The sequence below is a fragment of the Sesamum indicum genome, linkage group LG8 (genome assembly GCF_000512975.1).
Source record: "Sesamum indicum cultivar Zhongzhi No. 13 linkage group LG8, S_indicum_v1.0, whole genome shotgun sequence".
NCBI lineage: Eukaryota > Viridiplantae > Streptophyta > Magnoliopsida > Lamiales > Pedaliaceae > Sesamum > Sesamum indicum.
Genome location: NC_026152.1, coordinates 12,407,313 through 12,428,858, shown reverse-complemented (window position 1 = coordinate 12,428,858; position 21,546 = coordinate 12,407,313). Strand labels below are relative to the sequence as shown.

At 34.3% G+C, this 21,546-nt stretch overlaps 3 protein-coding genes across 4 annotated transcripts in view; 2 read left to right on the top strand and 1 right to left on the bottom strand.

The window, feature by feature from the left end:
• LOC105168390 (NADH dehydrogenase [ubiquinone] flavoprotein 1, mitochondrial-like) lies at window positions 455-3,623 on the bottom strand. Of its 2 annotated transcripts, none has more exons than XM_011088453.2 (2): window positions 3,466-3,623; window positions 455-2,189 (listed from the first exon to the last, which is right to left on the bottom strand). In XM_011088453.2, exons 1-2 carry the CDS (start codon window positions 3,466-3,468, stop codon window positions 726-728), a joined length of 1,467 nt encoding a protein of 488 aa, XP_011086755.1. In that variant the 5' UTR covers window positions 3,469-3,623; the 3' UTR covers window positions 455-725. The 2 variants fall into 2 exon arrangements, with proteins under 2 accessions (XP_011086755.1, XP_011086756.1); XM_011088454.2 differs by having other exon boundaries at window positions 455-2,186; window positions 3,466-3,621.
• LOC105168388 (urease) lies at window positions 4,622-14,932 on the top strand. The gene is made up of 18 exons (XM_011088452.2): window positions 4,622-4,933; window positions 5,324-5,397; window positions 6,151-6,196; window positions 6,303-6,408; window positions 7,540-7,682; window positions 8,165-8,275; window positions 9,420-9,583; window positions 9,700-10,078; window positions 10,166-10,274; window positions 11,744-11,883; window positions 12,065-12,202; window positions 12,282-12,373; window positions 12,495-12,624; window positions 12,724-12,882; window positions 13,509-13,676; window positions 13,873-14,007; window positions 14,301-14,372; window positions 14,547-14,932. Exons 1-18 carry the CDS (start codon window positions 4,808-4,810, stop codon window positions 14,766-14,768), a joined length of 2,514 nt encoding a protein of 837 aa, XP_011086754.1. The 5' UTR covers window positions 4,622-4,807; the 3' UTR covers window positions 14,769-14,932.
• The window catches only part of LOC105168387 (lipoxygenase 6, chloroplastic), a 4,141-nt gene continuing 3,316 nt past the window's right edge, over window positions 20,722-21,546 (top strand). The window contains exons 1-2 of the mRNA XM_011088451.2: window positions 20,722-21,204; window positions 21,530-21,546. The exon at window positions 21,530-21,546 is cut by the window's right edge and continues 262 nt beyond it. Of these exons, the coding sequence (XP_011086753.1) occupies window positions 20,803-21,204; window positions 21,530-21,546 (419 nt within the window). The 5' untranslated portion in view covers window positions 20,722-20,802. The remainder of the gene's footprint in view (window positions 21,205-21,529) is intronic.

Below are 21,546 nucleotides of genomic sequence, written 5' to 3'. Positions count from 1 at the left end.
AGGAAACAAAAAACTGTGTATGTTAAAGTTGGGATATTTCAGGTGCCCCGTAGTAGAACAGGAAGAACAAACTAAATTCTCATTCTTAGGTCAATAAACTGCAGTGCAATTCCTTTTCACTGATTTAAGCATAACAATGACTTGGTTTCAGGTTCATGTCAACTTAAAAATTGATAAACAAGGGCAGCTAGCATCTACAATCTCCATTAGTTTAGATTGCAATAGACCCACATTAGCTGGCTAACTGCTTCCTTACAATGCGAGACGCACAATTTCTCAGTGGGGCAAGATAGCAATGTATAGCATAAACTGTGGATGACTGTAGATACATGCATTAGCATTCAAGCATATAACTAACAAAATATACTCCAGCTTTTTAGGGAAGAGACATCTGCTCCAAGACTGATAAAGTACAGCATACACCAGATTGTTAAAAAAGAAAAAGTCTCCTATGTTCTTTCTACTCCCAATTTATCTAATTAGCAAAAGAATTATCGCCAAACAAGCAAATCAACCAATCTTGCAGATCTAAGCATGACACATTCAAAATCCAGAGATTTTGGATATGCATTAAAGAAAGAATCAAATTGCCACTAGAGTCGAGATAATGATCCTCCAGAACAATTAGAAAAGAACTGGAAAAGGTAGCTGAGATAATGATCCTCCAAAACAATTAGAAGGGGACTGGAAAAAGGTTTAAACTTAGCCATGCCTGAAAAAGAAAATCAAGCAGCAGCAGCCTGTTGTAACTCTTGATCTGCCCGCTCCCTGATCCTCCTTTCAAGCTCTGGTCTAAAGTGCCTGATAAGCCCCTGAACTGGCCAAGCAGCAGCATCACCCAAGGCACAGATTGTGTGTCCTTCGATCTGCTTGGTCACCTCCTGAAGCATGTCAATCTCCTCCAACTTTGCATTTCCCACCTTCATCCTCTCCATGATCATCCAGAGCCATCCTGTACCTTCTCTGCAAGGTGTACACTGGCCACAGCTCTCATGCTTGTAGAAGTAAGAGAGTCTGGCAATAGCATCCACAACATCAGTTGACTTATCCATCACAATGACAGCAGCAGTTCCTAACCCTGACTGCACAGCCTTAAGTGCGTCAAAATCCATTAGCACATCCTCACATATGTGTTTAGGTAACAATGGAACAGATGAACCACCAGGTATAACTGCAAGTAAATTATCCCATCCACCACGAACACCACCACAGTGTCTTTCAATAAGCTCTTTCAGTGGTATACTCATCTCCTCTTCAACAGTGCAAGGCTTGTTTACGTGGCCAGAGACGCAAAACAGTTTGGTTCCAGAATTGTTTTTCCTTCCAAAACCAGCAAACCATTCCGGTCCACGCCTTAGTATGGTGGGGGAAACAGCCACTGTTTCGACATTCGTAACAGTTGTAGGGCAACCGTACAATCCTGCATTGGCTGGAAAAGGAGGCTTCAACCTAGGTTTCCCTTGCTTGCCCTCAAGGCTTTCCAGAAGAGCTGTCTCTTCACCACAAATATAAGCTCCAGCACCAAAGTGGATGTAAACATCAAAGTCATAACCAGATCCACATGCATTTTTTCCCAACAGTCCAGCTTCATAAGCTTCTCTCCTGGCCTTCTCTAGGTTCTTTCTTTCATTCACGTACTCACCCCGGATGTAAATATATGCAGCCCTTGCCCTCATTCCTACTCCAGCAATTAGACAACCTTCCAATAACTTATGTGGATCATGGCGCATAATTTCTCTATCTTTACATGTTCCAGGTTCACTTTCATCAGCATTAACGACAAGGTATGAAGGACGGCCATCAGATGCCTTTGGCATAAAGGACCATTTAAGCCCAGATGGAAAACCAGCGCCACCACGTCCTCGAAGACCAGATTTCTTTATCTCATTGACAATCCAATCAGCTCCCTTGAGCACCAGGTCTTTTGTCCTGTACCAGTCTCCACGTTTCATTGCGCCTTTCAGAAAGGGATCATGCAACCCATATAGGTTTGTGAAAATTCGATCCTCATCTTTCAGCCCACCAAAGTGGGTTTTCTCTGGAGGTGGTGGAGGTGGAGGAGCCTGTGGGGTGCTAGGAGAAGTTGCAGCTTGGCTGCTGAATAATCTACTTGATAGGCCCCAATTCTCTCTGGAGCGACGAACCAAAGCCGTCCTTTGTAGAGAAAGAATTCCCTTTATAGGTGCCTGCTAAAGTAAATATAATATCAAAATGATCGAACAGAAGACAAGCATCAGCTAAGGCCTAATAAGTAAATGGATATCCTTTCCTTCAAGTAGACAAATAAGAATGGTATAAATCATCTTTGCAGAGCAGCCCTCTACACTGCAGTTTAAATGTGCCAGCCAAACCTCCAAGCTCTAAACCGCATGTCATATAGACAAGAAAAACCCACAAGACAATAGTAGGTCATGGATCCTTAAAGCTTGAATCAGAAGTCACTCCATTTACCCAAAGGATAGTCATCTCACAGATGAGAAGCCAATGATTCAAGAACTTTACGGATAAATATTATCATCCTCATCTAATTCAGACTCAGAGAACAAAAATAAGACTCTGAATAAACTGAAAACGGACATAAAGGCTCACCAATCTTAGGATTTATGGAACTTCTAATTAAACTAGCAATACCCCATACTTTTGGTGCATCCAGGTAAAAGTAAATTCTATATTACAATGCTCTGTCATAGTCAAATAAGGAAAGTCCAAGAATTGGGGAAGGAAATTGAAAACAGTTTTTTGCCTCTGGAAACAGGGGAATGAATAAGCATGTCAACTCTACTAGACACAGGGATATTAAAGCAACCAACCAAGCACATCAAAACATCAGATTTTAGTAAAACCAAACAGAACACCAACATCGGCTTTGCGCATTGTCAATCCAATTCTCAGTCATCAGTACTCCCAAGCACTTCACACCCTCGTACTTTAACTCTTTGGTTTCCAGAGACAAACAACCCACATACATTCTACAACAAACCTGTTAGTAGATACAAAACCACAAACTTTTTCACAAATTTTCATACTTTAACCTTCGTTGTACCAAAAATTCCATCTTTGCCCATCTAAACCCAGAAAGTACATTTCTCTTGCATCCACAACGCATCCAAAAACTCACAAAAAGAAATGCATCAAAGTCAAAATTTCGGGAACATCAATTCAGTACAAGGCTTCGATCCACGGACACATAAGACGAACAGTCATTTTCCTTTTACAAATCACAACTCGACCCCTCGAACAAGAACCCTAAGAAGCTACATTTATTTACAACAACTAAACTTAAAAAAACTAGTTAGGGCCCTAAATTTGTTATTCCAAGAAAAAAGTAAACCAATGCCAAATAGAAATCCTCGTTATCCACAAATTCCATAACCAAGATCCAAACTTTACACTTCCACTAGACATTCCAAAGAAAGGAAAAACCAACAGCAATGATCAATCAATTCTATTCAATACAGTACGTACCATGATAGCATGAAATCTTGTAAGGCCACAGGAGCTGCGGTGAACTGGCGATGCAGCAGTCGACGAGCGGTGTTAATCGGAAAAGAGGGAGAAAATGGAGGTAGTATAGAAGCAGAAGGAGCCGAATATCTGCTGGGTGCGGGGAAGCCTACGGTTGGGCCCTTTAGGATTATTGGGCTGGACCTTATCCGGGCTATCAGTCACTTCTTTTATTCAGAGGGTGTTTGGTTACGCTTTTCTAAGTAAAAATAAATTAATAAAGTGTTTAAATAAAATAAGATGTTAAATTTTATAAAATATAAAAATATCTTATAAAAATATTAAGGTATTTGACATGATAAAATTTTTAATTGGTAAAATAACCAAAAAAGATATGATATTATTAAAATTAAATAAGTAGTTATTTCACTTTTATTTTTCTACATAATTGACTTTTTCTCCTAAAACAAAAATATCTATTTACATGTTTGAAATTCCAAATTTTGACAGTTTTCTTCATCATTATTTTAACACGGCGAGTTTTTTATAAAAATTATAACATCTTATAAGTTTGATGTCTTATTTATCCAAACACTTTAACTGCCTATAATTTAAATAAAATTTGATATGTTAAAACTCTTAAAATATTTTATAAGATACAATAGCTTAAAAATATGAAAAATTATATTTATATCTCATGATTTAAGGTTTATTTATTCAAAATCGTCCATATTTTTTTTAAAAAAAAAACTTACGTATACAACCACTAGAAATATCAAAAACTATTTCCATAATCACGGGTTAAATACAATTTACTCCCTATATTAATAAAAAAGTACAAAAAGGCCCCAATAGAAAAATAAAGTGTAATTCACTCTCTGTGACATTAAAAAATAATGCAATTCGAAAAGACTAAACTGCACTTTATTTTTTTACATGGACTTTTTTATATTTTTTCGTTAACACAGTATGGTAAATTATATTTAATCCCCATAATCACTTATATTTTTTGTTGCTCCAAGAGATGGATTTTGAAATTACATAAAAAAAAAGAAGAAAATAGTAGTGATTTATATAAATAGATGAGGAAATGTAAACATAATTATGCTTATAAAAGTAATTTAAAATTTGGTTAGCGAAGCACTTGCCTTGAGAGATGTGTCCTTTTTAGAATCTGTGGGATTTACAAAGTCAAATAAGCATAGATTTTGAGTTTAATCAGTCTTCACCTCGCCAACCACTCTGCCTCTTCACTTTCACTCATAATACTCTGATAACAATTCCAAGAATTTTGATTCAGGGGAACAAAAAGTTGCTTAATTTGCATTGATTCTTCAACTGGAAATCAGGGAAGTTCGTAGAGATGAAGCTGGCACCGAGAGAAACTGAGAAATTGATGCTCCACAATGCTGGAGAGTTGGCACAGAAGCGTTTGGCGCGTGGATTGAGGCTTAATCACGCTGAAGCTGCTGCTCTTATAGCCACTCAGGTATCGATTTTCTTTAATGAAAATATTGTATTTTTTCTCAAGTGGTTTTCGTTGTTCAGACAATTTGATTGAGTAGTTTTTGGGTGATATATTTTTACTGATTCGTTGCGTTTCTTCTTCTGTTCTCACTTTTTAGTTTGATTTTTTTGGTTTGTCGTATCCTTTATTGAATTTTGTTATAAAACATAGGCATTAAGTTAATATTCATGGAGCTACTGGATTTCAGTGGGTGTACTTTTTCCTTTCCTTTCTTTTTTGTTTGTGTGTTTGTGTGGTAAATGAGTTTTTGTGTCCCCTGTAGCACTATGACAGTATTTTGCCACATACTCACATTCACCTGTTTCAATGTTTACATTTGTTTGATTAATGTAATTATCTAGTTTTCAATAGATTTTGGAGTTCGTCCGTGATGGCAACAAAACCGTGGCCCAGCTGATGGATCTTGGGAGGCAATTCTTGGGGAGGTAATAATATAGAATTTTCGCTGTAAAAAGTATTTTATAGTTGGGTAAATATAAGTTACTGTTTCAGTCAACAAGTGGTCATGAGTAGGATTTTGATATGCTGATAATTTATTAGGCATGTGAACATGGCGACAGGGACAATGTAATTTTATGATATTTGAAGTTAAACTTGGCACTTCCGTGCTTCATGACATGGAAGAGTAAACTGAAGAGAACAAATTAATACACATGGTGAAGCTAAGATTTGCATTTTTCTGAAGTAAATAACTGTGATGAAGTTGGGGAAGATAATACATCACCGTTCACTCACTAGGGTTCTTTTGCTCTTCTACCAGTCGGTGTTTAGTAATTTAATAAAGAGAATATTATGGTTCAGTTTGAAAAATAAATGCCTTGGAGATGCTCTTGATGTCTGTACAATCAAGATTGTTTATGTTACACGAAAATCTTAACTTTCGAGGATGGGACAAGATTAAATCTTCAAAGAATTTGATGTAAGTTATATCTAGTTGATGAAAGAACACTCTGTAAAACTATTCTATGTGGCATTCTTGGATCAATAAATTTTTTCTGTTGTGGCAGAAAAAGAAAAGTAAAACACATTGTATGCAACAACTATTACTGGTGATTGATTTTTATGAACTCTAGAAGTTGTTGTTGACTTTTGCATGAATTTTTGTGAGTCATAGTCGTCAATCTACTAGACGCTGTTCTGCAGCAATCACATTGACCGATAGATGTCTTATGTGTCAGGAGACAAGTTCTTCCCGCTGTTCCTTATCTCTTGCATTCAGTTCAGGTATTAATTGTAATTGCTTTAATGAATAATTTGTTTATCTTTCAAATCAGCAGTGTGGTAAATCATGGTGTAAGAAAATTAATATTGGCTGCTCAACTGAAAATAGGTTGAGGGGACCTTTCCTGATGGGACCAAGTTGGTAACGATCCATGACCCCATATCATGTGAAAATGGAAATCTGGAGCTAGCTTTGCATGGCACTTTTCTTCCAGGTGATTATCTTGATAAATAACCTTTTTGGTCTTTGGATCAGCGTAAGCCCTGGACCCTTACGTCAAGTGACTCAACATCAAGAAAGAAGGATTGAGTAGCTCAACAAACAATGAAAAATCCTTGGAATGCAGAAGTTGAATGGACTTAAGTTGCTATCTTGGTGGCTGTTTCCAATTGCAAAAGAACTTTAGGTGCAACACAGTGGTCGAATACCATCTAATTGTTCTGTGTACTGATTGAAGATACTAATTCTAGACTTACTTTCATTTTTTTTCTCTTCTGGAGCAATGCGGTCCTAGAGTTTTTTTCAGTTACTTGAATATTTTGAAACCTACATAGGACTTTGTTACGAAAAAACCTAACGAACTGGCTGATAACACTGGACTAGCAGTGAACCTTCTTTATTAAATATTACTTCTCGAATCTCGTCATACTTAATATAAATGTGACCATCTAAGTTATCACGAAGAATCTGAACTAAGGTAAAATCATACTGATTAACCAAATTGTCCTGTCTGTATCCAAAATTCCAATTTTAGTCGCTATGTTGCTGACTCTAGTATTGCTACCCAATAGTATCTTCTTCGTGCATTTATTATACAAATACTGTTGAAGTTCTGAAGTTAAAATTAAACTAACTACGTGAACTTGCTTCATGGTGACTGACAACTGGTATAAAAAGACGGCGTTCATTTGTAAAAATACTGGCCTGAATTGCATTCATTTAGTTAACCTAACATGGACCTACTTCATGGTGGCTGACGACTTGTATAAATAACTTAACCAAACTCGTTCAAACCATCATTTGTTAGCTGACACCAAAAGATGTAACACTACGTCCTATATTGAAACCTCATGCCTTAAGCCCATCTATCAGAAAACAATTATTGTTGTCATTTCATGTGAATCCTTATCTCTTATGGCTCATAGTTCAAAGAAGCTTGGTAATTGCTGTGCACCTTTTACAATCTTGTCAGTCAATAGGTGAAACTCAGCACGGATGCTAGTCATGATAGTTAGCTGGACAACCATAATGTATAGCATTATACTGGTTTTCTGTTCTATACTTGAAACAAAACTATGTTGCATGAATTGTTACCTGAGGGAAGTGTTCTTTTTTTCCCCTGCAGTTCCTTCTCTAGACAAGTTTCCCACATTAGAAGTCTGCAAAATTCCTGGTCAGCTACTATTCTCACAGGGACTTATTACAATTAACTTGGGAAGGAAAGGCGTAGTTCTCAAAGTAACTAACACTGGGGACAGGCCTATTCAGGTAGATCAATTATGTGGCTGATCTTATTTATATTTTATTGACAACCCTGCCTAGACAACTTCCTAATGTCCTCTTTTACAGGTGGAGACAAGCATGTTAAGTTCTTTAATTGAGTAAGATCATATCGTCTTGTTGTTCAACTTCATGGTTGGACATTTTCCGGCAATTGTTTAGGTCTTCATATTCCTTCTGGTGATAAATAGGAGGGAGCAGAATTATTTCAGTATAGTTATTTACCAATGGCCAATTTGACTGTGACTTTTGGATCTGGGCCTATTTTTTGACCACACATCAGCATTCTTCATTTGGGTTTATATGTGATGCCAAAACAATAGTGACATTCTGCTGTTCTCTTCCTAAATGACTTTCTGTAGTGCCTGGTCTAAAGATAGATGACGAGAACAGCTGTGTAACAACTAAAAATATTTGAACTGATCACATAAATATTTTAAGAATGTTCTCTTAAACTTTTCCTTCTTCAGGTTGGGAGTCATTATCACTTCATTGAAGTCAACCCATTCTTGGTTTTTGATCGAAGTAAAGCATATGGCATGCGGCTAAATATCCCAGCAGGAACAGCTACCCGTTTTGAGGTTTCTGTTTGACCTAGCCTCATTCTATCTGACCGTGTATACTGTTATGTTTTCATATTTAAATATAAAGCTTGATTTGCTGTCCGTTTGATATGCTTGTTTCTCTGCAACTTTTAGCATGTGTCGTAGTGCATACTTAGATAGCATCTTTACATTTGTCTAAGGTAAGATTTTAGGCTGCTTAAACCTGGCTCTTATTAGCTTGTTAAATTGTCTGCATAAGACCTGTCAAACTTTTGGCAGTTGCTTCACTGCAGCTCTGTGCTTTATTTTATGATTTTATTTAGAAGCACAAAATTGGTTTAGTTGACAGGAGCCACAGGACTCTTCTCCGCAAAACCTGAACTTATTTAAAATTTGCTTGTTTCAAGCCTGCACTTTATTCCTGCTCATTACAAGATAGATGAGATGGTAATTTAATATGTTATTAGAGCCACATCAACTAAGAGGTACTAAGATCGAATCTCATCTACAGCCTTTGTGGAAAATATTTTCATATGTTAGGCTTTACATAAAGAATGCCACAGGTTGGTGTATTGGAGATATGAATTATTATATGGTTCTCCTCTCTAACGACTTGAGTGTTTAGATAGGTGGTGATTCAATATTATCAATCTTAGTTCATATGAAATGGTTTTGGCCACTTCATTGGCTGGTGCATATTAGAATGAAGCTTGCTTTGATTCTGTTTGCTCCAATCTTGATCCCTTTTGAGTTTATTGCTCTACATGAAAGCCCGGAAAGTTCTATAACTTGTTTCTTTTTCATAACTCAGTTTATCTCTCCAGAAGCGAATTTGTTTATACAAGAAAAGATCTTGCAACTGCAAGAGATGTTGAATAGATCCGTTTTGAAATGTTGAACACCACGTTTTTTATCTCACACAATAGCTAGGCATCAGAGTACAAAAATTCTATGCATGCATAAAAATGGGGAAAAAGATCATATGACGTATTTAATTTAAGAGAAAAGGCATAATAACCAATCTAATTAAAGCCGGAATCCATTGGCTATAGTTTATATTTGTATTAGATGTTTTAGGTCTAGTTTGAATTATATTTTGAATAATAATTTCAGATGATGCATCTCAAGTGTCTTCCAACATCCACATGGAGAATGAATAAAGTATGTCTTGCTTATGCAGCCAGGGGATACAAAAAGTGTTGCACTCGTCAGAATTGGAGGTGAACAAGTTATTAGGGGAGGCAATAATATTGCTGATGGACAGGTGGATGATGCCAATATCACAACAGTTATGAAAGCTGTACATGAAGGAGGATATGGTTTTTCAGAGGAAGCAAATGCTAGGTCAGATAGACTATTGGGTCCTTGTATTAATTTGATAATTCAAACTGCATGAGTTCTGCTTGGCCATTTTTGCTTATAAGATATGCTTGATGCTTTCATTTGAATTGATTCTGCAGGGAATATGTAGTTGAAGAAAATTCTTCTTTTTCCTACTCAATGACTCATGAAAGCTATGGTAATATGTATGGTCCTACCACTGGTGATAAAATTCGGCTTGGGGATACTGATTTACTTGCAGAAATTGAAAGAGACTTTGCCGTTTATGGAGATGAGTGTGTATTTGGTGGTGGAAAAGTTCTGAGAGATGGAATGGGACAGGCGTGTGGATATGAATCATGTGTTTGTTTGGACACTGTAATAACAAATGCAGTGATAATAGACTATACAGGGATCTTTAAGGCCGATATAGGCATCAAAGATGGATATATTACTTCTCTTGGGAAAGCAGGCAACCCAGATGTCATGAATGAAGTATCACATAAAATGATCATAGGAGTGAGTTTGGGATCCATAAATTTGGTTTTACTGGTTTATGTATTCACCAGATTCGATACTAAATATTCTGTTGACTTTTCTGGTCAGGTAAATACTGAGGTTATCGCTGGAGAAGGAATGATTGTTACTGCAGGAGCTATAGACTGTCATGTGCATTTTATATGCCCTCAATTAGCTTATGAAGCAATAACAAGTGGTGAGATTTTCATAGTAATAACTTGTAGGAATTTCATTTACTGCTGGCCTGAGGGGAAGAACAAAAATGTAAGGGTGAATGCATGCTTTTGTAATGTTGTTTGATCTGCCTGATCTATATGCATTTAGAGCTCCTGTAAAATGCTGTGTTATAGCTTGTTAAAGCATTATGTGCTGTGTCACTTTTGGTGATCTTTTAGGAATTGTACTATTTACAAATATTTTTGGACATAATAGGTAGATGAGAAGTTTGATTTGCCCGGATTCTAGTTTTGCTAGATGAAGTGACTGGCAAGTGCAACTAACCAGATTTTATGCTTCCAGTGATACTATATATCATCTAATATCTTATAAGGAAATGTTTTAACTTGCATATTTTATTTGTTTGTTACATTCTATATTAACCATCTTTTTTTCATAGAACAATTCCGCTCTTATGTACTCATGTCTTTAACCATCCTTGGTCTGAAGTTAGTGGAAGAATTCTAATTTTTGTACTTGATCTCTCTATTCAGTTCTGCGCCAAATTATTAGATGAACCAATCAAGTGGCTGAAGCCTCATTCTCGCTATTTTGATTGTTTTTGTTGAATTAAGCATGTAAGAGAAAGAAATATAGTATCATGAAGTAGTTAGTATCTTTGCTCTTGCACCTATATGATTCTTTGCTCTTGCACCTATATGATGTAGTTAGTATCATGAAGTCCTTCTCCAATCCCTTATTATATTATGTTGTCTACCAGCCTTGATGTCAATTAGGGATGCTTGATATTTAATGCCTCTCTCTAATTAAATTTTTAAATGAAGTAGTCATTCAATATTGTTCTGGCCAGACCAAACAGAAGGTCCTGGATGCCAACCTTCTAGCCACCCATTATAGAAAAGAGCTTCACGTGCTATACCTTACAACAAGAATATTGCTCGTACATGAGGGAGCGTGTTAAAAATATTAATGTTTGGTGCTTTTATATAATAGTTTAAATTTTGGATGCGGTGATTATCAATAATTCTTATGTCTCTCTCTTGAAAAAGGACATGCTTTTGTTATTGTCATTTTTTGTGATCAGGGAAATTTGAATTGTTTGAGATATTTAATCTGAATGAGTTTTGTTCATCTTTATCTTTGTAGAATAGAAATCAAATCATACGAGACATAGATGTTATGTCAGTGAAAAGTGAGGTTGCAATAATTGAAATTTAGTAGGTCTTTTTTTGTACCACTAGTTACCAAGTGATATAAAGGAGATCAGTTTATAGTGAATAGTATAACTTATTGTTATTATTATTGTTGTTGTTGTCCGGTTGTGGATTAAGATCCTGGTCCCTAATACCACTACTATTACTATTGCTGTCATCATTGTCTTTGATGTTGCCTTCTACTGTTGGTAGAGCGTCGGATGTACTTTATCCTATTCAGATTTATGGATTTTTTCCCCTCCTTTTTTGTTCCTTTTTAATATAAAATGTGTAGGCATCACTACATTGGTGGGAGGTGGTACGGGACCTGCTGATGGGACACGTGCAACTACTTGTACTCCAGCACCTTTTCACATGAAATTAATGTTGCAATCAACAGATGAGTTGCCCCTCAATTTCGGTTTCACAGGAAAAGTAGGCATTCTACTTAATAAATTTGATTTTCCACTCCACAAGCACAGGCAATTTCATTTGTATGTCCGGCCATAGATTTCTCCAGGAACACCTTGTGAGAACTTATGGCTGTTTGGGTATGACGTATGACTTTGCCTTCCATAGGAAATACTTGTGCCAAGAAAATTCCTTGTGTTTGCAGGGAAATGCCTCCAAAGAAGAGGGCCTTCATGAAATAATCAAAGCTGGAGCAATGGGATTGAAGCTTCATGAGGACTGGGGAACTACTCCGGCTGCAATAGATAGATGTTTGTGTGTTGCAGATTTATATGACATTCAGGTTGTTACTTTCTCTTCAACCAAATTATGCCTCTTCATTCTTTTCAATCCATTATTCACTTATTATGATTATTTTCTAGGTTAATATTCATACTGACACATTGAATGAATCTGGATTTGTTGAGCACACAATTGCTGCATTTAAAGATAGAACTATTCATACTTACCACAGGTATATAAGTTCTGCCTTTTGGGTCTGTCACTTGTACTTCTCTTTAGTTAAAGATAATTTAAAGGTCACTTTTAACTGTTTTAGTGTGTGCATAGATATGCTCTTATCTACTATTTTGCAGTGAAGGCGCAGGCGGTGGTCATGCTCCAGATATTATTAAAGTTTGTGGTGTAAAAAATGTTCTCCCCTCTTCAACTAACCCAACACGTCCATTCACTTCGAATACTGTAGATGAGCACCTTGACATGCTTGTAAGAGATGATACAATGATTAGTAATAATTAAGTGTAGTACTTAACCAGAAGGAAAGAAGGAAAATAGGTTCTCAAATGTTTGAAATTGTCTGTGCAGATGGTCTGCCATCACCTTGACAAGGATATCAAAGAGGATGTGGCCTTTGCTGAGTCACGGATTCGTGCTGAAACCATAGCTGCAGAAGACATATTGCATGATATGGGGGCAATAAGTATCATATCTTCCGATTCACAGGCTATGGGTCGCATTGGAGAGGTTGTTTTTCTTCTACATTTCTTCTTTCTTCTTGTTGTGGATGCTGCTTTTCCCTCTATCCTTTGTCCGTTATCAATTTCCATTTTTCCTTAGAGGAGGCATCACCTGTAAATTTAGATGTGAATATGGCATGATATACACAATATGGATGAAGAAAATTCATTTAGCTAATATGGTTTTCTTTATATCACGTTAGATTTAACTATTTATTGCCCCCTCAAAATTAAGACATTTCGTGTCTGCTTTTTTTATAAAAGTTTCATCATTGGAGCTGGTATTTGTTGGGAGAATTTGTACTGCCTCCAACAATGCCTAGAAGATGCTTCTTCTGAAGTACATACTCGTGAATTAGAAGATGCTTCTTCTGAAGTACATACTTGTGAATTAGAAGATGCTTCTTCTGAAGTACATACTTGTGAATTAGAAGATGCTTCTTTTGAAGTACATACTTGTGAATTAGAAGATGCTTCTTCTGAAGTACATACTTGTGAATTAGCACTAAAATAAGCTTGCAGATTTGGACATGGGAGTTACTTCTCCAAAAAAAATCAATCTGTCCCTTTGTAGGATAGATAACATTTCACTTCTGGGCAACACTAGTTATATGCATATGCTTGTCCTCACAGGTGATTTGCAGAACTTGGCAAACTGCTCACAAGATGAAGTTATTGAGAGGACCACTTGAAAGCAGCCAACCAGAAAATGATAATTTGCGTATCAAGAGATACATTGCAAAGTACACAATTAATCCTGCTATAGCATGTGGGTTTTCGAAGTATGTGGGATCAGTTGAGGTAAAATAACATTTTTATCTTTTAAATATATATTATAAAAATGTTTTGATCTTATCCTAGTGGAGGACATTGTTGTGGCATTTTCTCTGGAGAAATTTTAGAAGTTCATCTACTGAAACAAATATCTTTAATGAACTGGAGATGGTAAACATACAAATTGCCTAACCCTGAAAGTTGAAGGTATGCCTTGGTGCAGGTGGGCAAGCTGGCTGATATTGTCTTGTGGAAGCCATCATTTTTTGGAGTCAAACCAGAAATGGTGCTAAAAGGTGGAACAATAGCATGGTCTGATATGGGGGACCCAAATGCAAGCATCCCAACTCCAGAACCGGTAACTTTCAAAATGGTTTTTTTACTTCCCAACTTCTTTACCAGCAATACGTTATCCCATTGACTTGTAAAGTTGAACACGAAAAGAAATTATCACCAAAGTTGAACTCTTAACTTGAACTTGCTGCTAGAAAATTACTTTAGTATCGGAGCTTATGTCAGAGGAGCATTATTGTTTGCACCAAATCTGAACTTGTGCTGAAAGTGTTAATTTGAAATCTCTAGTGTGATATATACAGTTTATTTATGATTGAATACAATGTCCTTCACATTTGACAAGTACAAGTTGTTCAGGTGATGATGAGGCCCATGTTCGGAGCATTTGGTAAAGCTGGGAGTACCAATTCAATTGCTTTTATCAGCAAGGTTTAGGACTCTCTTCATCCTCTCTCTGCACTCCTACACGTACAGATGTACTCCCACACATTCTCCCGTGCAGAGCTGCATGCATAAGGACATGATGTTTATATGAAAAGCTCTCTTCCCCCACTTGCTACTGCTATTTTCCTTCTTATTATCTTGTCATTTTCGATTTTACAGTTGGCTCTAGATTCTGGAGTAAAAGACGAGTATGGACTGAAGAAGAGGGTGGAAGCTGTAAGCAACATAAGGAGGCTCACAAAACTTGATATGAAGCTCAATGACGCCCTTCCACACATCACAGTCGATCCAGAGACATACACGGTGACAGCAGACGGCGAGGTTCTTACCTGTACTGCTGCTACCACGGTTCCACTTTCTCAAAATTACTTCCTTTTCTAAGTTTGATTGGTTTATTCAAGTATATTAGCCTTCTATACATAAATAATACAACTACAGATACTACTGCAATGAAATAATATGTTAAAAAAAAATGTCTTGTAACATTTCCTGTATGTTATCAACTTGGAAGTTTGATAGAAAGTGGCCCGATTCTTCTCTGTTCACTACTCATTGTCCTTAATGCATCGGGTCTTCAGATTGCTTAATGACTTAGGGGAAACTGATCAACTGCATCCTGCAAAGGTAATTGTACTGGATTTTCTGCACTTTCAACCTTCTCTCAAGCTAATTTAAACTTGACATGTGAAATATACCAAAAATCGGACAGGAATATGTGAGAAAAGGTATTGTGTTTGGCAGTTGGGTCGCTTTTGTTGTCACAATGAATGTTGAATTATATGAGTTTGTTGTCACAATTTGTGGATAGATCAAAATGTTTGGTATGCCATCTTCCACAATTAAGTGGTTTCTTCATCAAATGTTATTGCATTGTCTCATTATTCACGGAACCCACTCATTTATTTGCAACTATATCGTCTGACATTTGTTGGCTTAGTTGATAATAAGTATTTATTTTCAACGAGATAGTCGTGGGTTTGATTTCCTCTGTCTTTAAAGGTTGTACTGGTGGGCAATATGTGCTTATAATGTCTATGGCTGATTTGAGTTATAGTCATCTAATTTTTTGCATCCAACAGAAAGAAAAACACATACACATTATCTTACAATTTGGATGCCATTTAAGATAGTTATATTGGGTTTGCTTCTTTTGGATGTATTCTAATAGAAATTGTCAAACTGTGTGATAATAATTGAAGTTGAGGTGTTAGCTACAGTACCACCAGCCCTCTTAATAGTTTACTGCCACCGATACATGAATATATAACTATTCCAACTCCAATCATGCATGTGGATGAGGATGAGTATGTTCATGTCTTGGCTGTTCAAAGGCTAAATTACTAACGATATTTCTTGAAATTGGCTATAATTAAAAGAAATTTTCGTTATTTTAAAAAATTATAAATATTTCTTAAAACTAATGGCCGACTAATAAATATTTTTTCATGAAGTTCATTGTAAGGGGTATTTGTTAAATGAAAGTTAATTTTAAGGAGTATTTGCAATTTTTAAATAATAAGAAGATATATAATTATGACAAATATTAGAAAAGTATTGTAATTAACCTGTGTATAGCATGCGATTACTCTTCGCTGTTCACTCACCTCTCCCATTATTGAGCTTTCTATCAAACCATTTTTATCTGTCTCCTTACCCAAACTAATGAAAGAAACAAATAAAATAAGCACTCCTACTTATATTACTTATCAACTTCTTCTTCTTCTTATTTTTTATAAGAGTTGGTGAAACGTAGTATCAATATGATTATCCAAATTTTCCTTCTATTATTAAGGGAAGAAGCCCTTAACACTTAACTTGGTTGACAGGATGTGTATGAACTAAAATATTGTCAAATATATTTATTTTTATTTATTTTTATAAAATAACCATTGTTTTATCCAATATGTTTTTTTTTATATACATTTAAAATTAATTCATTTTTATCATTTTGGATCAATTGTTAATTTTGACTTCCTCTTCTTTTATTTAATTGAACAAATATAATTAAAAAAAATAGAATTTTTACACGTAATTTGGGTGATATGATGATTGTTCTGGTCCACATATCCTATATTATCCTTCACATCATGAGAAGAAAACTTTCTGCATGTAACTACTCTGCATTTAGCTACTACCCACTATTAAAAAAGGAGTTCTTGGAAAATGATGTGGCACATATTTCTAAGGTAATAATTGGAGTATGAAAATTGTATTTGAAAATGATGTGCCGATTCACTAATTGAAATGAAATAATACATTTGAACAAAAAATAACATGTGGATTTTGAGATAGTATTGTAGCATCCAACAAGTAAGAAAAAACAATGAATATCAGAGTAATATTGGAAGGAACAAAAAGTACACAACCCCAACGAGTTAGTGTAATGGTATAAGACTCCATTGCATTCATACGAATATATGGGATTATTTATTTTATAGAAAGTCTTGTGTTTGAATTTTCATCATACACAAAAAAAAATTTGAGTTAGTGATAGTCATGACCGACGAGTACAAATTTAGTTTTTGATGGGCTCGACGACCTCTAGTGATATAAAAAAAATTAAAAAAAAAAAAAAAAAAAAAGGGTGGGCATGGGATTAGGAGTAGTGATGTTTGGAGGGTTGAGTGGGAATATTTGATTTGAAAGTGGTGGATCATTTCATGTGGTTGGTGGCTGTAAGTGTCGGTCAAGTAATTGTCAATGAAGAAAGGACATGGTAAATGAGTGAGCTGATGTGTAGCCTCATCTTTACTTCCCACCTAGGTGAAATTTTAATTTGGACTTAGATTTTATTAAAATTTAATCAATTATACGATAAGTATATTAATGTACATTTGAGAAAGTAATATAACAAATATAATACACTTGCTTTATAATTGATTTGATTCGACCAAATCTAATTAAAAGTTAGAATTTTTGCAAGCAAAAGGATCTTCGCAATAGTTTCTACTGTTACAGCAGGAAAGTTATGCAAAAAAAAAACTATAAATTAAGCTGATATAAGAAAAAATAATTAAGAATGCTTGTAACCAAGGTAAAAATTAGGAAAATCTAAAGTCATGGAAAAACGTAATATATATGCAGTTTTATTAATAAGGTGTAAAAGTTGGTGGCGAAAAATTTATAACTTTTAACTTACATAAGCTTAATTTAAACTGTTTAAGAGTATAAATTATAAATAACGAAAACCATTCTTAACTTATTTTCAACAAAGTTCATAAATACTTAAATTAAATTGCTGCATACGCCCGTTAAGAGATGTGGGCAATGATTGCTTATCATTTTATTACAGAAATAATTGATAATCATTGAAATCGAATAAATTAATTTTTGAATTTTTAATTCACTGAAATTTCAGTTCAATTCGACCCGACTTGATTTTATCAAGCGAACACTCTATTGAACACTGATTGTAAATTAAATAATTCTCAAGTTAATTCAAAGTTTAAAGTCGCAAGAAAGCTAAAAAGACCTCTAAAAATTCAAATAAAAATTATGTGTTACAAGATGTGGATGTTGGAGAAATTGTTGATCCACCTAAAGGCACACATCTAAGATGAACTCATCTGCAAAATCAAATAATTGATGTCCTCTTCTAACACCCCATATGTAATATTTAATTATATTAGTGTTCTTAAATATTTGGGTTATCTTAGATATTGATTTTAATATTTCTATAAAAAAAATAAATAAAAAATCAGCACAACTAAGCAAGTAGACAAATGTACAATTCAACAAATGGGCCGGTGTAAATTTTAGCTAATATAATAAATTCACTTTTTTTAATTAGATGGATATCTTGCAATTGTCTGATTTGTAGGTGATTAATTTAATAAGATTAAATAATTAAATAAGAACATGTGAATCTCAAGTGAGGTATTGTTTCTTATTCATTAGTCAATGGACAATGTGGTCCTGACCATAAAACTTGGACTTGGCTCATTATCAAAAACAAAACCATCATGTTTGAAAATATTTCTATTTTTATTGTGGAAGTAAATTATAAAAAATAAATTAAATAGTACTAAAAATTATGAGTGTTTGAAAATAAAAGTGAAAAGTAGAAGTAGATTAAAGTTAAGTATTTGAGCAAAACAACTCGAGATTTACAATTTTATCAATAAGTTGCAGAAATCAATAGGAAATTGTTTATAACTTTTAGCTGAAATCATCTTAAATTTAAGAAGTTGAAAAGCAAAATAGCAAATTGAGCATAACACTCTTTTCACATTTTCTTTTCCCTCTGGAAATAAGTTGATAAGTGCTTATTTTAAACTATTGTGTGATATATCATTCTTGAAAAATGAATATTAATTAATTCATTGACACAAGTAGAAATTGTAAATAAAAAATAATAATAATACTCTTTTTACTTTATTTTTAATAATAAGATGATAAATTTTATTTTAAATTATCGTAAACGCCCTATACGAACATGTATTACGAAAAAAAATGAATATTAATTAATTTATGGATATAATAATGAATAAATAAAAATGAGCAAGACTTTAGGCAAGATTGTTGGTCCCCCTTTTGATGCCAACTGACAATACAAAATATAGAACAAAAAAAAATTAATTTATTAATTAAGTGTTTAGATATTGTTGATATGAAGGTTTGTCTTTTCATGAAATTTTGAGATGTCATCTACACTAATTTTATCAAAAGTCAATACTCAATAGAGGACAAGGGGTGGTGTTCTTTTGTCGTTTTAGGAAAATCTTGGGGTTAAAATGTAATAGATCGTCAAATTTTGGAGTCAAGACGCATTTTACAGAAAATTATAATTATTACTATAATTATATTTCTTTTTAATAATACGTCAATATAACCAACACATCAATATGATTAAAAATAGTGATAAATTTTTGTTCGACCATACGATAAATGGGCCGTCCTTTATTATTAATTCTTTATAGAGAAGATCAATTTGATTAATAAATTGGATATAATAAGTATTAGAAATAATCATCAGGGTTAAATAGTCATTTAATATACTTAAGCCTAGCATTTGACAACACCACGCTTCCTTTATATATTATCTCGATGAAACGTGTTTTTTCATTTTTTATTCTTTACAATGTGTTGAAAGTCGCTAAAACCCCCACTTTTATTACCACCTTCACTTTTGTCCTTAGACTTTTTATTCAACAAATTCAACTTGTAATGTACAGACATGTACATTTGGTGCACGTTGGATGTATGTATATAATTTAATTTTTATATTTATTTAATTATATAAAGGAACAAGAAACAAAAAAAGAATGCATTATGATAATTTTTTTAAATAATTTTATTATTTTTAAATGTGGATGAATAAAATAAGATTGATATAAAAAATTTAAAGAGATCGTGACTACTTATTTAAAAAATACATGCTTGTTATATATATTACAGTTACGACTGCTTATTTCTGTAGGATTGGTAATTCGTATAAGGATAAATTGCATAACCTCCCCCTCCTTCCCCCTTTTTTTAAAATTTCAGTTAAAAACTTTACTATGTTGAAAATATAGGAAAAAACCCCCTTCTATATTTTTAAAAATGATGCACACCCCCTTCCATCAATTGTTTTTAACAGGGTTAATTTTTTTGCAAAATTTATGCTTCTGCAAAATTTATCCGTCATGCCCTTATTTTATCGACCATTAATCTACAAGATTTACAAATGAACGACTTAGATTTTAAGTCATTTTTAAAATATATTATTTATTTATATATATGTACACAACTATATATAAGTATATATATATATCATACATAGTCAAGGAATTACAAGTATATCATATGAATAATTTAAAATTTTTAAATATTTTATTAAATATAATAGACAGCTAGGTACATGCTTATATGAATTTTATCAAATATTTACTGTATAAACAAAATATTACATGACAATATACACTATTTATTAAGATTCATTCTGTATTTTCAATACACGTGATATTTTTTTATAAATAATAAATATATATTATATTTATAAGTATATGATACAATAAATCATTCTTTTTTTTTACTTTAATTTTATTTTTAAAAAAACTCTGTCCTACATACCAATCAAAATAAATACTTTTTACAATTAGAATCCCATATATACAGACATAATCATTACAACTTTGTGTATGTTCAAAATATCTCCTTTGAAAGCCAGCATCACTGGATCTCCTACTCTCTCTTGATCATCATCATGATCATGATCATACTCCCTTTTTGATTCGTCATTGTGATGATGATGATCACAAATGGTTTGAACCCTATAATTAAAAATTGCAATGAAAACAAGAGTTTACTTTCTCCAATATTTTAAACATGGGGTCAGTCCCCACTCCTTGAGTTGTTTATATTAATTACTTCCCATTCTGTGTACACATTTTCACTTGCTGTTTCTGCCAGCTGATTCTTGACTTCTGCCGAGATGCTCACAGCTCAGCCTAAGCCCACCTCGCTCCGGCCGCCGGAGGCCATCTCCGGCTCCGCAAAATACCTAAGACTGACCGGGAAAGCTGCCAGCTTTTCTGGGTTCCGGCCTAGCAGGAGGGCTGCGGTCATAAGGGCAGTGATCAGTAGTGGAGATAGCAAGACCGGAGTGGAGACAGCGGAGAAGGGTATGGAGAGTAATGGATGGTTGGTTTCTTCTTCAGGAAGTGGAAGTATAAGGGTGAGGGCAGTGATCAGAATAAGGAAGAAAATGAAGGAGAGGTTGAGTGAAAAGATTGAGGATCAGTGGGAGTCTTTTATAAATGGGATTGGCAGAGGAATCTTGATTCAGCTCATCAGTGAAGATATAGACCCTGGTAAGAGAGCCATATATAAATATGTATGTATATGTTCTTTGTTGAATTTGTATACCAGTTTGATTGTTTTCCAAGAACTTACAAATCTCTGAGAGTTGTTAGAATTGGCTTTGATTTGACTTATGAGTAGCATAATTGCTCTTTTCCATGTTGGGATTTTGTCATGTAGAGTTTGATTTTGGTGTTTTAGCTTGTGGTTGACTTGCTAGATAAGCAGGACTTTACCATTTCTGCATTGTCTTATGCTGTTAAAACCTGCTGGGGTGGGGGTGGAGGATGTTGCAGTCCAGAGATAGTTTCTCTGATTTATGCCTACTTTTGAAGTTCGTCTGCAATATTATTCTCAAGAAACTGCTTTCTTCTGA

Coding starts and splice junctions, on each gene's coding strand:
- LOC105168388 (XM_011088452.2), top strand. CDS start 4,808: ATGAAGCTGGCACCGAGAGAAACTGAGAAATTGATGCTCCACAATGCT. Junction 5,398..6,150: donor GGGAGGCAATTCTTGGGGAG/GTAATAATATAG, acceptor CTTATGTGTCAG/GAGACAAGTTCTTCCCGCTG. Junction 14,008..14,300: donor GCATCCCAACTCCAGAACCG/GTAACTTTCAAA, acceptor CAAGTTGTTCAG/GTGATGATGAGGCCCATGTT.